The sequence below is a fragment of the Dermacentor silvarum genome, unplaced genomic scaffold, assembly GCF_013339745.2.
Source record: "Dermacentor silvarum isolate Dsil-2018 unplaced genomic scaffold, BIME_Dsil_1.4 Seq329, whole genome shotgun sequence".
Taxonomy (NCBI): Eukaryota; Metazoa; Arthropoda; class Arachnida; order Ixodida; family Ixodidae; genus Dermacentor; species Dermacentor silvarum.
Genome location: NW_023606060.1, coordinates 14,793 through 31,543, shown reverse-complemented (window position 1 = coordinate 31,543; position 16,751 = coordinate 14,793). Strand labels below are relative to the sequence as shown.

The 16,751-nt window shown below is 44.8% G+C and overlaps 1 protein-coding gene across 1 annotated transcript in view; it reads right to left on the bottom strand.

The window, feature by feature from the left end:
- Window positions 1-241: 241 nt before the first annotated feature.
- LOC119434940 (dual oxidase) overlaps window positions 242-16,751 on the bottom strand; it is a 28,693-nt gene continuing 12,183 nt past the window's right edge. The window contains exons 2-8 of the mRNA XM_037701943.2: window positions 15,899-16,034; window positions 14,568-14,750; window positions 13,622-13,726; window positions 10,879-11,084; window positions 9,209-9,394; window positions 2,111-2,331; window positions 242-536 (exon numbers count right to left, since the gene is read on the bottom strand). Coding sequence (XP_037557871.1) covers window positions 257-536; window positions 2,111-2,331; window positions 9,209-9,394; window positions 10,879-11,084; window positions 13,622-13,726; window positions 14,568-14,750; window positions 15,899-16,034 — 1,317 coding nt within the window. The 3' untranslated portion in view covers window positions 242-256. The remainder of the gene's footprint in view (window positions 537-2,110; window positions 2,332-9,208; window positions 9,395-10,878; window positions 11,085-13,621; window positions 13,727-14,567; window positions 14,751-15,898; window positions 16,035-16,751) is intronic.

Genomic DNA, 16,751 nt, shown 5'->3' with positions numbered 1-16,751 from the left:
CTCCTGCGCAGATAGATCTGCTAAGGCATTCTGAGAAGTTGGCCAACGGTTGAATTTCACCTATGAACATCCTCAAAAGAACCGCATTCACCTAATAGACAGTTAACTTGCATATAGTCTCGCCAATGCCACTCGGCCTACTCATGCTGATAGAAACAAAGCCCTGCTTTATGCACCGTTTAGCATGCCGGCATTCTCACTGGTCCCACTTGGACAGCCGTAACATCCGCACCATGCTTTATCAACAGGTGAGCAACTAACCTTTGCAGTCTAGGCCAATGGCGATGACGTCACCACGATGCTCTTTCATCATCTTCTTGAAGTCCTCGTAACTGAGCGAGTCGCAGTTGTCGAGGCCCGCCGAGGCGTACATGCCTCTGATGATGTCGCTCGTCTCGTACTCACTGAGAGAGTTGGTCTTCGCGATGTCCACAAGAGAGCGCAGCATGCGTGTCAGCTCCTGCTTTTGGATCATTCCGTCACCGTGGTTGTCGCACATGTCAAAGATGATGCGGAGTTTGTCGTCGCTCTTACCTGAAAGGGCATGGTTATCACTACAGACTTTCTTGTGAATTAATCATTCTCTCAAATTTTGAACAGTGCGACAAGGAACAGAAGAGGACGCACACAGCGCTGTTGTGACATTATAAAAAACATTTTCAAAATTGGTAATCTCTTTACGGTACATTTGCAAGGGCAATCATAACATTATGCTTCATTTCAACGCCCCTACCGCTTTGTCGCAATCACGTGGCCATGTGAGCAAAACAAGAACAAGCTGCTTAGACGTAATGACAAAATATCCTTAAACTCACGTCCTGGAGACTCTTGTCACCCATGTGTTAATGATCCTGCAACATGAATGCTCATTCCTGCTGCATATTCGCGTCCATTAGTTTGTCTCTCTGCAGCGACAATCGATTGCTTAGGTCCCGAGGAGTGTACTTTGTTTCATTTCAGTGCAGTCAAAAACTAGAAAGCGTGAAACAACGTCTACAAGAAACCTACTGTATTTCCTTAATTCCTTTCTCTCATTCTCTATGCGCATTCGTATACAACAGCCAACTACAGGCTTTTATGATTGACGCTCCCGCCTTCTTGATTTCTTTTCCTCATTTCCGCTAACAAAACAAGTACTGGCGCGCGGGGATTGCTGGGCAGCCAAAACGCCAGAAGCCCGTATGTCACGAAGGACACTTGTATAGAACAGCGAGTGCTGCGGCATTCACGAATACTCCTTACTGCAAATGTAGAGTTTATGCAACATTTAAACAACACTTTATTCCTTGCAAAATATTGGCCACGCGCGGGAGACTGACGTGCACACACTGCCAGTGGCATTCGTCGTTTAGAATGTGTATGTTGCGATGCTTCGGCAGAATAACAGCTTGCGACCGGAAGACTATAGGTTTGGCTCATACCATCGGCAAGTTGTTCTTTTTGTCCACTTTCAATTACCATTTCATTTCTACATGTCAATTAAAAAATGTCGCAGTTTCACCCAAAGGTGAAGCATGAATTGCGATAGTAACTTAGTAGAGAGCTATACGGAGTAACGATAGTAGTGTTATCAGCTGTATAAACTGCCCCACCATGACTGAACTGTCCTCTCTCATTGGTCGAAGCGCACGCTCCATTCAATGAAAGCCCCTTTTGGTGCGCTGTCAAGGTCTCCGCCTGCGGAAGGCGCCACCCGAGCAAATCTGAAGAATGGGCTAAGAAAAAGATTTAAAAAATGCTGAACGCAAGTATACACGCATGATGGGCGGTGCACCTTTGCGAGGAGTCCAAACGTAGTCATCGCGGATGCTGTGAGTTCTTGGCAATCTGATGAGTAAAATTAGGGCGCATTGCCCGATGTAATAGCATCTCACGTCTTACTAGATGCGTCATTTGTGATAATCAGTTTGTTCTGATGAATGCTCACAAGCCTAACATTAACGACTTCATTAACTACTTCAAAGACAACTTTGTGATGTTAGCTAGATGAAGCCTACAGAGGGAGCTAGTTCCCCTATGCTAGCATAGAAAATAGAAAACGCCTCCTGATACAAAATATGCATCAAACACGCTACAATAGCCACGAAATTAGAAAAAAGTTAGGTTTACCCTTGTGAAGAGCACCACCGTGTCCAGGAACTCTTGGACGCTTATCCGGCCATCCTTGTCCTTGTCGACACAGTTGAACATTTGCTTTACGAAGAGAGAGTCTGGCTTCATACCGAGGGCCTCGGCGAACTCTTGCTTTGACAGTGACGTTCGCATGACCATGATGACGTCGTTGCCAACTTCCTCGAGCTTCCTCTTCTCACCTGGCTTTAATCCGAACGTCTGCATGAAAAGTCACACCAAAATGTAAATACTGCACAAGGTTCGTAATTACGATGCACACATCCTTTGTTGTATCACGAAAAAAAAAATGTTCTATTGTAAAAATATTGTGAATATCGTGAACATCCTCACAGAAACATTCTCTTTCTTCCTCATCAGCACTGGACGTTTAGGACAGGGTTGTACTACCTTTAATTTATATATGCTACTTATTAAATTGATCACGCCTTCTACCCTTTCAATAATGCTGTAGAATTCATCACAGTTGTCCGTTACGTCCATGTGAATTACAAATCCTATCACGTATTTCCTGTTGTCTGGAAGACCTCCGTAGCATATGCCGTGGCCATTAATCAGCATTGTATACGCTTCACCAGTTCTAATCTCACTAAGGCCAATGATATGCCAGGCACTACCTGATAATTCCCTGAGGAGCCCTGCTAAGCTAGCTTCACTCGCTAGGGGTCACGTGTTATGTATCTATAGATGTAGCGCACATGCTTCCTAATGAAATAGCGCCTGACTTCAAACGGCTTTAATTTTTCTTGTATTTCATATATTTGACCATTTATGGGGCACTGGGTAAGTGCCACTTTGACACGGGGGCGTTCATCTTCATAGACGAGTATTTGATTATCACCAACAAATCGGTTGAAAGTCTTGCTAGTGTAGTAGAACAGACCCTTGATATCTTAAGTATTCCGAAGGGTTGAAATTCACTTCGGAAATGGAATCTAATGAAAGCATGCAACTGCTTGATTTAAAGCTTGCTTTCGGTGAAAAGCACATTTGTCGAGATTACAGGCCTACAGAGCACTTTGCCTTTTACAAGCGCGCACTCTAAACTAGAGAAAACGCACGTCGCAAAAAGGCAATAAAGAAATCATAAGAGCACCTCAAGTTAGAAAGCAGGTCAAGCTTTTAGAATCCGGAAATAATTCGTGTTGCCTACTTTGAATTTTGTGTGAAAGCCTTTTAAAGCTGTTGAAAGAAGACTAAGCCAACTGAGAAAGCAGGAAGAAAAAAGCGAAAAGCGGTCCCATATTTGTAGAACATCTCACACATTGTAAAAGAGATAGCCAGAAAATACGGGAGCTGACATGTTCTAATTTGTTGGTTGTTGTTTTCAAGTGTGCAAACCATGAAGAGTTTATTCCATGACTGGTGGCGCTCGTTTTGTCAGTTCTTCTCTTTGTATGTGTGTGTTAATTTGCATCCCTCTTCTATTACAGCAATAGTGATGTGTTCATTGAGCACATAATTCACACCATGGCTTTCTGCATGGATGGCATGAGATCGATTCAAGGCAGCTTTGATCATGGTAGATGACGATCGCATGTCTAAACAGTTCTTGACTGATGGTACACTGATTTATTGGTTCATTGAATATATCTTTTTCGATGATCATATGCGTTAGGATAGTATGATGTTTCTTCAATGACAACTATACTATACTATATTATATTATACAGAATGCTAATCTTGCAATTTTTAACGTGGCTGCTATCAAAGTTGAAATATTGACGTCGGCTTTTTGTTAAGGTTGTAGGTAGGCTGCTGTTGAGCTCTAAAACGCCAACATGAAACAAGTTTATCACGGATGAGCTGTTAACCTTCAATATCAGTGCCTCTTAATGGCATTTGATTATTATCTGGCCGTGGTTCAGTACACTGGTTCGGTAGGTGACGGGAATCACATGTGATGCGGGTGGCAGTGGGTGAAATGACCCCGTGTTCTTCGCATAACATTGACGCCCATATTGGGTGAGATCTGCATGACTTTTTGACGAAGGCAGGCTAACTTCTGCCAACACTAAAGGCACATCAGTCCTTGCACTCTGCGGAGTTCCATTGAAGCGCGGCAATACAGCGGCTCCTGTGGCTCTGTGTTTTGATCGAATATTGCTTTGATTGTCCATGTTTCCTGCGAAATCCCCGCGCTATAAAAATACATACAAGCCTGGACAGATATCCAGCACGAACTCTAGCTGTCACAAGCTATCATTCCCGACATTTGAGCAGGACTTCCAGAAGTATTTAGACAACACCAACTCACAATGGTTCTCCTATTTAGCGTTTCGCGCACAGAACACTGGGATAAAATTCATTTCTTGGCCGCTTGTCTCTGTTTGACGCCAATTTTAAAACAACTTAACCAAACGAGGGTTTAATTAGAGGCCAATTGAAATTGAGACTATTCTCTATGTGTCAATTCTTTTTTGCCGCACGCTTTCTCCGTAAGTTGTACCGTAAAATTAGAAACAGTGCACTTCTCAGCTCGATGCTTATATTGTGAGCCGAAGGCTTCAGCTTGAGATGAAAAATAAATGACATCTTTTGGAGGAATTTCTGATGTAATGCCGCTCATGGCCATTTGTTAATAAAGACATATTACAGTAGTAACTCATCCACGATGACTGTCGACGGTAACTCGAATAGGCAATGTAGCGACATATTCCCGACGTCCCGTGTATTTAACACATGTAGTGGTAACTGTGAGACTTTCATTGATTTTGGCTATATGCACACATACACCGATATTGACCCACTGAGCTATGGCATCACTTGCACGATCGCCCATGAACACGGAGGCATTACGACGACTATATGACGCTGAATCAGGAAGATGGAATGAGGAAGAAGGAACAACAAAGGCATATAATGATGACAGCATGACGACATATTGATTCTTAAATTACGAGAATAGCATAACGACGATGGCGCGACGACAATGGTGTGATGACGACAGTATGAGATAACCGGATGAAGAAGAAGCGAGAATGCGTTTATGGGGACGATAGTATGACAACCGGATGTAGAGTGTACTAGACTGGGAGAGCGGGTCCAACGCCAGCTCCCGCTGAGGCTTTTTTTATTGAAAAGTTGGTGGCGCCACCCACGCTTCTCCCGAATGAGCGGCCCCCGCACGTCGGAGACCCTACCGCAACTGCATGAAGCTTTGACAGGGGATACTCGGTGGCGGCAACACTGATATTATTCTTCCACCTATCTATTGTAAATAAATGGAAAAAGAGCGGCGGAAAGAATGCAAACGATTGCAACAACGATGCTGTGTCGAGCAGACGACAGCTACTCAGCCCGTGAGCTCGCCTCAGCCAATGAGCACTGCCAAAACAGCTGGAGCCGACATTTATTGGCTGAAGATTCAGAATAAGGTGACGGCAGCGCTGTCACAATTTCAACACTTTTTTGCTTCACTCTCGGCGCTTGCCTAAGGCGTCCGCTGGACCCACTGCCCCATTCTAGTACACTCTAACGAATGCATGTCTGTCCTATATATATGTCTCTATCACCGTTCATCGCATTCTTGACTGAGCTGTGGCAGCAACGAAACAAAATTTTCTGTTACGCTTTACTAATAATAGTTTATGACACTGAAATATACTCTCACAATGATCAGTTATATCAACACACAACTATATAATGATTGTGTGTTGATTATCTTTAATTGTTTGTTGATGATCAACACACAATTAAGTCACTTAAGGATAACCAATACACGGCGATTGCATAAGTGCTGGGTCAATGATGAGAAAGTAGTGTTCCCGGCCACGTACCTTACTTAACGCATACACGCAAAAAAAGCTCACGCTTGCAGAACATGCATTTATGGAAACCATATGGTTGCATTGTACCGACGATTGTAACACAACTTGCTATGGCCAAGAAAAGATAAAATGAGAGAGAGAGAAATATACAGAGAGAGAGAAAAAAATTCGGAGCCCTTTCCCTGTCGTCAGAATGGGGGTAAGCGAAGCTTGTGGCAAGACGACACTGTCACAGGCGTTCCGCTTTGTTTTCCCTAAATTCAGGGTCAGTGGCTCTTCGCTGACGTTTGCAACATCGCGCTCCTGCTACTCGGGGTCCACGGCTCTTTGCTGACGTTTCGCCTGGGCTTCGAAAGCCCTCACGCTATAATCGGACAACAAGCTTCGCTTACCCCAATTTTCTCGGCAGGGGAAAGGGCTGGTGATTTTGTCTCTTTGGGTCCCACGTGTGACAAGTGTAGTTCAAGGGCGCGTTCAAAGATCGGCCCACTTTTCAGCGTGACACCAACACCACCACCAAAACTTGTGAGCCTATAAAGCTTCGCTTAAAAAAATATAAACTTTCTTGGTGAGGCGGGACTTGAACCCGGGTACTCATGGGAGTACCTACACGGGTACTGTAAAGACGGGTAAGGAGTACGTTTATCTAGGCCAATTACTCACAGGGGACCCTGATCATGAGAAGCAAATTTATAGAAGAATAAACTTGGGTTGGAGTGCATACGGCAGGCATTGTCAAATCCTGACTGGGAGCTTGCCACTGTCATTGAAAAGAAAAGTGTGCAATCATTGCATTCTACCGGTGCTAACATATGGGGCAGAAACTTGGAGGTTAACAAAGAAGCACGAGAACAAGTCAAAAACCGACAAAATATTTTGGTGTGCCCCTGCAGTACTACTGTGACAGCGAGCCTTATTGGAAGAAGCAAACAGAAGTGTTGCGTGACAAAGCACAAAAATGGAAAGGCTGCGATAAGTCCATTTTCGCAAGGGCCACGACTTGCAACATATTTCTCGCAAGCAAGCTATGGTATGTAATGCAAGTTTTACATTGCAGCAGGTTAAATGTACAAAAAAATGCAGAGTGTTGGCGGTCTTTATTTGGAGCTCGGTATGGGCAAAAATGAGCCGTACAAATCTATTTAACAGTGCGTGATGGTGGGCTTGGTTTAATGCATCTATATGTAGGACAACTCGTTAAATAATTGATTTGTTTTTCTCCGAGATGTAGATGACACGTTTCTCAGAACTATGATTCACTAAGGCTGGGTAAAGTGCTACCGGAATTTGTTGTGTCTTCGGTGTATGAGGAAGGACCAGTACGGGGATATCTAAAAGAAGTAGTTACATCTTTCAGCTTCTTATCACTATGCTTTTCTTTGCAATATTTGACCGAGGTGTCACGTAAGTAACTTTACAAAGACCTCATTGATGTGTTATTTCCTGTGCCATTGTTCCATGAATTATACTGTGTAGGCCCAGGAAAAGATGTTTTGAAACGCGTTAAAAGAATGCTCGTTGTGCCAGGGGTTAAAATCTTTTTTTTAAGCTGCACACAGGAACCTTGCCCGTTAAAACATAGTTAGAAGATAGGGGTTTATTTGTTCCGTGGCGTACTAACTGTTTATTATGCAAAAAACCAGAGACCATTGAACACATGTTTTTAGATTGCTGGAGCGGGGTGTTCTTCTGGGACATCTTGCAGAGAACTCTGAAAAAAAAAAATGTGGCAGTTTCACCCGAAAGGCGAAGCATCAATTGCGGTAGCAACTGAGTAGAGAGCTATACGGAGTAACGATAGTAGTTTTATCAGCTGTATAAACTTGGACATGCAGCAGCACCACCAACGTGCAGAACTGTTGTCGACACCGTCGGTGTTTTGCCCGCGTTCGCACCGAACGCGCGCGGCGTTGGTGGCTGTTGCCAGGGCCTCTGGGGCGGCTCAGAGGTTTTCGACAAGATCAGAACGGGAAACTTGTCGAGCAGCATCGGAAGTCTTTACCACCTTCTCGCCTCGCAACGTTACGCCTAGTGGTTACGACGCTCACCTGGGGACCGTGGGTACGCGGGTTCGAGTCCCGCCTCGGCAAGAAAGATTATCTGCGATTTCTAGATAGTTTCTGGATACGAACCACAAACCACAAATTAGGGCTGGCTTAAACAGCTTCGCTGTTAATACATGTGACTGCCTGCTTGAGTGCAGCGGTCGCCGTGTCCTCAGTCGTGCCATGTATGCACGAGCAGCACCTTGAAGCTAGGCGAGTTGGACGAAGACCCGTACATGAAAACAGGTTAAAGGAAAGAAGTATAGCACCAGTGTTTGTGCCTATCTGACCGTGCCATGTGAACAAGGGGTTTCCTCGTTCACATGGCACGAGGAAACCCCTTATGCGCATGCTGCCTTGTTACCAGGAAATTATTCATGCCTCGTCATTAATGATAACTCCAAGCTTTTAGCACAAGACATGCCATCGCCAGTTTGTTATAAAGAAATTATTCATGCCTCGTTATTAATGATAGCTCAAAGTTTTAGCACCACAGCGAAAATATGGAAAGCTATTAAAAAAAACGTTAACCTTGCACTCGGCCACGCAACGCTTGAAACAGCGAAGCTGGGCGATTGTAGCCCAGCATTTTCCAGAAGTGCGTGCGAACTTTTCATCTTATTACTCATGATGATAAAAATTTCTTTTCGCGCGTCTCGAACTTACGGCCATCACTGCGCTTTGCATAGCGCAGCTTGCAACACCGACACCGCTTTCCAGGTGACACGCTCCGTGAATGCGTCTCTCTCTGGCTCTCATAGCGCGCAAAACCTTTTCACTTCGCAGAGTGTACCAACGTGCCAGCTGTGCACGAAGACGACGACGCTCGAACGCAATCATATGGTTCAAATAAATGTACAACCTGCAGGCGTGGCTGTATAGCCTAGTGGTTACGACGCTCGCTTTGGGACCGGGGGTACGCGGGTTCGAATCCTGCAAAGTTATTTCTTTGTTGTTTCTCGATACGAACCACAAATTACGGTGGGCTTAAGCTGTTAAAAAGCAATATTCGTGTTCACATTAGGGAGTTTGAGATATTAAGCACGCAAAGCGCCACATGCAGCTGTTTCTTTTGCATACCTTTTTGCTTTTTATTGTAACCACGGCTGTTTGGGTCCTCAAGCTTTCCGTGCGCACAATCTAAAACATCCCGATCTATAACTTGGCCGACAAAGAATGAAGATTGACTCCTAATTTCGGAGACAAATTTTGGTAGTAAATAAGAAGGTAGTCACTGGCAGCCGTGCTCTGAATTGTACTCACGAGTGCGTATGCTTCTCGGAAGAAGTGCTCGAGTCGCTTTTGGCGCTTCTCCTTTGTTTCGGCGTTGGCTAGCATCGTGTCACGAGTAGTGTTGATGCTCTCCAGTGTTTTCTTCCGGTTCACCAGGAAGCTTTCCAGTTTATTCAGGAACTTTTTACGAGAGTGGACGCTGTCGAACTGAAGAACCTGAGAGAAGTTTCACATTTGGATAGGGCACACTCAAAAATATCACATCAAGGCACGAAGGAAGAATGCTTCTCTCATAGCTGCAAGCTACAAAATGGGCATGGGACCACTGAAAGAAGATTATGATTATTCCATTGCATAATTAGAGAGACAGTACTTACATCTTACTTACATGACAGAGAGAAGTACATACATCTGAGCGATGCTTGAAGGTCTTGACCAGATCAAAATTTGATTATTTAAAGCGTGTCAGCAATAATATGAGTGACAAAATGTTTACTGCGAGTTGAACAAGCAAGTCTCACAACTTAGCTGCTCTTGATCAAGGCTGCCTTTCTTAGCGAAAGGAAAAACACAAGGAACCTGCGGAATCAGTAGAATGTCGCAGTTTCATCCGAAAGGAGAAGCAGTGTTTGCGATAGCCAATTATTAGACACCTATCCAAAGCAAGGTTAGTACTATTATCAGTCGTATAATTTGCTGTAAACATTCGCTTACTAACTAAATTAACAAGCATGGCATCGGCGTCACGCGCGCACAGGCAAACATGAACGCCTCTCACTCGGTGAACGTGGACACTCACACTCAACACGCTGGCGTGAAGAAGAGCGGCAGCAGCGGTGGGCGAATAGTCCCCCATGCTGCCGCTCGCTTAAACGCGAACTGGGCACGTGAGAACGCAGCGCACTCGAAGCCGTCATTGCCCAACCTTTGCACCCACCGCAGATTACTTCCAGCATAGGGCGGCCTTAGAGGAAGAAAAACAAGTTAACCTTCCTCCCCATACTCGGCCGTCGCGTGAGCGAGGCACGCTTTTCTTCGCACCTATGGCAAACGGCCGCGATGTTATCACGCTTGGACTTTATATGAAACCCCACGGCGACGCCGACGACGGAAGTTCGTCTGAAGTGTCCATATAATTGCTATCACAATAAAAAAATGCGCTGTTAAATAGGTTAGTTTATGCCTGCCTATTTGTGCGTTTCCTTCAAGCTTTGGTAAGAGTTTGTTTTATTTTGACCGTTACATAGAATCGTTCCGACACATTTTTTACTGCGGTACATGATACCTAAAAACATTCTACAGTAAATCTGCTAAACACTGACTAGTACCACGATTTCTACATAAAAACAAGTTTTTGTCAGTTATGTAAAGTTACATTACCAGATGTGATTAGTGATTACAAATAAACAACATTAAAGTCGAATACTGCCCATTTTTAGCTAATATTGTTCAGAAAACTACATCTTGTTTAAAATTCCTGAACAGCGATCGGAGTGACCATTGAGTATGATATTCCTTGATTTTGTTACAGTGGTTATAGGACTGTCGCTAAAAGGCAAGCCTAGACAGCTAACAAATGCGTCAATGTTCATAACTGTGAGCCCACGGATCACATATAAGTGGCCAAACTACTTGTGCAGCTGGGCAGAAGAATTGCGGTAATGGGTCGCTTATGCTTGTTCCGCTCTTATGACACTCACCAGATCATGGTCTCTCGGTGATCGCACAAGACACATGGGCTTCTTCGCCATGTCTGTGGTGACCTCTACTACAAGGGCTGAGACAGACTTGAAATCAACTTTCCGTAGGATTTCCCCCTTTCGATTCACTGTGGATAGAGACTCATCTGGTCCAATCTTGACCTTGACAAACCGCTTGTGGTTCTGGTGCAGCCATTCTTTGACATCTGCATTCCAGTGAACAAAGAAAATGTTTCTAATGTATCGGGTGACAATTAACACTTCAAGAACGTCAAAATGGTTTCCTTGGCTTTATGAGAGGATGACGATGTGTTCCTTTTTTTCATGCTCGTGCCTTACTGATTCCCTGAAATATGAGAGGTTTGGTTGGAGATTTGCGATAACGATAGACCCATACAAAGAACCTGACCTTGCTAAAATGCTTTCAGCATTTTACTCCGAGCGTCCACGCGCGTTCGCACGAGCTGCTGCATCTTGAAAGCCATCTGCGTCGGGGACACAGTCCACCACGCGCTGTGTTTTCACGGCCGCCAGAAGTAGAACGCACCCCACCCCTCCCTCCCACCCCTTCCCTTCCCTTCCCACGGAGAGATGCGCGCCATGGCAGACGGCGCGCTTCCTTACCGCTTCATTGGCTTGCGTGAGCGAGATGCCGGCTCACCCTCGCACACTTTCACTCGCACATACAGCATACGGCGCGCGGCGACAATTTTTATCGCCGTTGGACTTTATACGGAACCTCACGGCGACAGCGATGGCAGAAATGCGCCTGGAGTATCCATATATTTGATGTCGCAATAAAGAACTGAAGCTGGTGAGAAAAAATGAAGTGATGAGGAGAGTATGACAGGGTTTACCAACCTTTAAAGAACAGCAGCGGGATGTCTCCGCTCGATACAATAGGATACCAGCAGAGACAGAGAAAACTTGGGATAGGAAGGCAGTTGAAAGAAGCACACAAGGAAATTATACTAGCTGGTAAGAAAAGCACACAAACATATAAAGGTGCCGCTCTAACCTAGAAAACGCTCGCGAAGAACCGTGGTGGTCAGGCAAGAATTTGAGCATACGGTAAATAAACTATTCTTTTAGCATTGTTGTGATCGTGCTTGCTCCGCGACGCTATTCGCTGACCCACGTTACAGGGGGCTTGAATATTCAGCCTCTTTTTTAGCCGAAGTCGGCGTGGTTGCCAGGCAGCGGCTCCTGATTGACGGCTTTCGTCGGACAGCGAGATGAGATGCTTCTAGAAAAGGAGCATCATGGGAGAACGTACAGCCGATGCAAGCAGCCGATGGACAAGGAAAGCCAGCTTAATTAGCTAACGCTATAGTCTATGATGTGTGTGCAATCGTCTTTACCTTCCCGTCTCTGGAACGACTAAGATTGGACACACGCTTTTCCACTGCTTTTCGGAAGAAATCCAGGGTATGGTACCATTGTCGGCTGCCTGCGGCAAGGCTGAACGCCCCATTGTGCACGCTATAAAAGGAGCAACGTGGTCATCGCAGCTTTCACTTCTCAGTAGCGGCGACAGCTGTGTGCACGGGCTTAACTTTTCGGCGTTCTTATCACAGGTTAGTGTTTGCATTGTACTGCCTATTTATTTCCCTGTTAAATCTCGAGGCTTCGTCGCTACTGTCAAATAGTGAATTTCGAATTTACTTGTACTTGTCCGTCTGTATACCGGAAAATGACAAAATATATAACTAGGCTCAACAATGAAATGAAGGCAGAACTACTCAAGCTGAAAGAGTTGAAAGAATAAAAACTTTCCGCGATTCCCTTCAAAGGGATGTGTGAAATGAAATCCGAGACCTAAAAAACGAGCAGAGAAATATGGCACAAAGTCTTGAGTTTGCCTTCAGTTCGATCGAGGAGCACAAGAAGAAACTGGACGACGTGGTTGCAAGGAGCAGGAATCTTGAAAGTGAGAATGCGGCGCTTGGAAGTGGTGTGATTTTGGGGCTTAGCGACCTCGCGTGACACACAGGCGAAGTGGGCACGGCAAGAAAAATTTTGGCCGATAGCGCAGGGCTAATCGCCAAAAAGGCAAATCAACTAGTGATGAAATGCCGGCTTGTTGGTATGACATCTCAGGGTATGATTGCAGCACATATAGGCGAAGACGCAAGAAGACACCCAAAGGACACAGACACGGCGCTGACAGAGACATAGCGTCGTGTCTGTGCCTTTGATGGGCCTTCTTGCGTTCTGGTCTAATATGTGCTACAATGGTACTCCTACTATGCGAAAAAGACAGAATTGGAAATTATTTCCTTTTCTTCGGCCATGCGTAAACAGCATGTACACACATATCACACAGCAATTTATGCAGATTTCGTGACGTCGCCTGACAAGTCGGAGAAATGTTTGACAAATCGCGGAGGGCTCCACCCAGCTAGGAGGAATGTGCCCAGTGTCCCAAGATGTTGCACACTTTTGGTCGTGCCAACAGCTGGCATTTATCTTTCTGATACGCTGTCGCTACGCATGTGCTCAACAGTGGCTATGCATGCGTGTGTTACCTGTGTCTTCTATATCACGACTATCGGGCGTAGCGAAAAGAGAAAGAAAATTGGGAATATCCCATATAGGGAAAATATGGACAAGAGGAACAGATAATGGGTGGAAGCTATATTCCATAACCCCCTTAACGCCCCCCATTAGAACATTCCCCAAAGAATAACTCCAACGCAGTGCGCCGTCATCACCAAAAGTGGACACCGGGTTCAAGACTTACATAATTTGTCGTACTTTTTGCCGATTGCCATCTCTTTCTTGGCCTTGATGATCCGTCGTCTCTTGTTTTGGAGCTTTATGACACCATAACCAAGCCCTGCACATACTGCAAGAACACAAGAATACGACAAACGTCTCTCATACCATTGTACTAAAAATTATTGCAATCAAAGCGAGCGAATATATAAACCTTATAACGACACATAGTTTAGTGTAAATACGCTGTTCTACTAAGGGAAGTGCCCCACATACCAGCAGCGAAAGAAGTTGACCCAAATATGATAGTATGAGTGTTTTATAAATATAGAGGCATTGGCAATTACAACACGTTTGTTAAAACATGTACCGTATGTGTAAAAAAATATCAAGTGATTGGTAAGCCATAAAAGGCAACCAAGGCAACTGGCTTCGCAAGCTAAAGCTCATGTCAGCACCTGTTCTTTTATATATTCTGATGTGTCCTTTTCTTTTCTTCCATTTGTATCAAGATGAACCTCTACCAACTAGGCCAAGAGCAATACCTGCGCACAGTAATAGTTCACACAGGTAATCTTATTTGCGCTAATTTCAAAGTATTCTATATGCAGTTTCCGATGGCACTCTAAACAGTACGATGGTTTTTTTAGCATAATACATAGTTAATTTTTAAAAGGTAATTTTACAGCTAGTTTACTATTCTTAGACTTCGCTACGTCAAGTAATATGCACATGCAAATTAAAGAGAGAGTGCATAGTGAATGCAAGTAGACTACCATTAGAGTTTGATCAAGCTAAAACAATATTGAATCGTCTATTACATTTCGTTCGCAGACAACTGCTTCTAAGTGGCACTGAAGAAGCACTTAGTTGTGTATGCAACTAACTGTTAGTCTTCCAGCTGAAAGAGAGTGCTAACTAATCATCTAAATTGTTAATTTCGTGCACTGAACAATGGCACGTCCACACACTTATCGGTATGAAGGCCAGAATGAGACAGGAATAGATGTATGCCACTTCGTTGCCCCTGAAGTAGTCCCAGCCATCCAAGATCATGCAGGGCTCCAGCACGGAGCTGTTTATCTGCTGCGGCTGCGGACAGGGGTCACCTGCAAGAAAATGCAAAAAAAGAGTTTTACTAAACCGCAGAACGCCTGACATCATAGAGAGAAGTTGGTGCACAAAGTAAATGGCAAAATTACCACGACAAAACGGGAGCCCTTTGCACTCAATTAACCTGTAATTGTGCCTTAAAATATTTCAAATAAGATGAAATACAATGTAACTTGCCTAGTAATATCAGAGGATATTGGTACACGGGCGTCGTCATTTTATGATGTTGCACGAACAATTTCTCAGTGTTATGCGCACTAACGTCGCCATAAAATGCCTAACGGCTGCGTGCAACTATTTTCATCCATTCTAATACACTGCAAGATCGTGGGTTTCGTTGTTACACATAGAAAACAACCACGTTAAGAGCCCACGATGAATGCGACTCAAATGCTTTCGTAAAATAGTCTTTAAGGCATGGTGTCAAACCGTTGCGATTCTTTTGGCACATTTCGCAGAGAGAATTGAAACCAGGAATAAGAAAAATATATATTCGATGTACAAAATGTGCACAAAGCATGACACCCTCAGTAAGTTCAAACATCGTGGACATAATTATTTGGCAGCAGAAGTACTAAATATTGCACGAGTGGTGCTAAAAATAAGTGCAGCTCGTATGTCATATTGATGTGCCGACAATCCATGCATTCTGTGCAGGCACAGGCAGGAAGTGGTGACATTTATCAGTCATGCTATCGCTGCTGATGGCATTCTAATACAAATTACGGCTGCCAGTTCGACGCCAAGAAGCTGAGCTTTAAGGATCTTTGCTATGTGATTGGCACTAATTCAATCTTCTATTTTGAAGTTGATTTGTGCGCAAGTAGACGATGAATGAAGAAGCAGCAGACAATGCACAGCGCTCTTTTTATAACTGAGACAACAGCTAAGCGATCGAAACTGGAAGCCGCCGTAGTGGCTATGGTGTTAAGCTGCTACGCATGAGGAATCCCAGCCACGGTGCCCGCATTTCCATGGGGGTGAAATGCAAGAACGCCTGTCTGTCATACATTAGGTGCGCTATACACTAAAAAAAATTCAGTGTCATTCCACTCTATAAAGGCGGATGACCAGGGAAGCTGGTGATTGACCGTTGCTCCGGTGAAACGTTCCAATTTTGCGGGATCGGCACCACATGGACGGTTCGCATTTCTTTCCGCCTCGCGGTCCTGGTGGGCAGCACGCTTACACTTGGCGTCCGCGGCTCGCTCATCGTTGGTGGTATCCTTTAGCTGCTGCAGCGCCCATTCCCTTTTCTCCGCGAAACCCCGGAGGGCGCCACAAGGTGGCACTACGCTTCGGAGCAATGTGACTTTCAGCCGTACCTGCAAGGGGGCACGACGCTCCGGACCGATGTGCGCTAATGCAGAGACAAAGAACCTACACATGGTATAGGAGAGACTATGAGGTTTTTTTTTGACACAGATACGCCAATCGCAGCGTGTGTATTAGCGCTGCTGCGCTCATGTGCCCGCCAGGGTGAGCTACGTCACGTAATGAAGAAGCAAAAATAAGTTCCTGCGAAAAGCACGGTGTAGTGCACAAGTTTTTTATGATCCCGAAGTTTAAAAATGCCGCCATGCCGACGCCACAAGGTGGCGTGACGCATCTGGATTGTTGTACATGCCGATCGGTCTCCTACACGGAAGCGATCTCCTGGAACCTTGCCCTTAACAGCTTCGCTGTAAAATAATCCCGAGTCCTCCACTACGGCGTGCCTCATAATCAGATCGTGGCTTTGGCACGAACAATCCCGGATTTTTTTTCTCTTTTTTGCACCAGCACTGAACTTTCTTTGTTCGTGCGTCAATATATCCGTTACGCCGACGACGGCCGTTGTCATAATAACTACTACTGTGTCGTCATGAGGCTGCCTCGTCATCCTCAGTTTTAACATCGACGTAGCATTAATAAAAATTCGGCATGTTCAAGCAGCAATAAAATTGTGTAAATAGGAAAGCCTATTGAATTTCACAGTGATGCCAGTGAGAGCATATCTGTTCTGTGTAATCATACATTAAATTACGACCTAAGAACTGCAT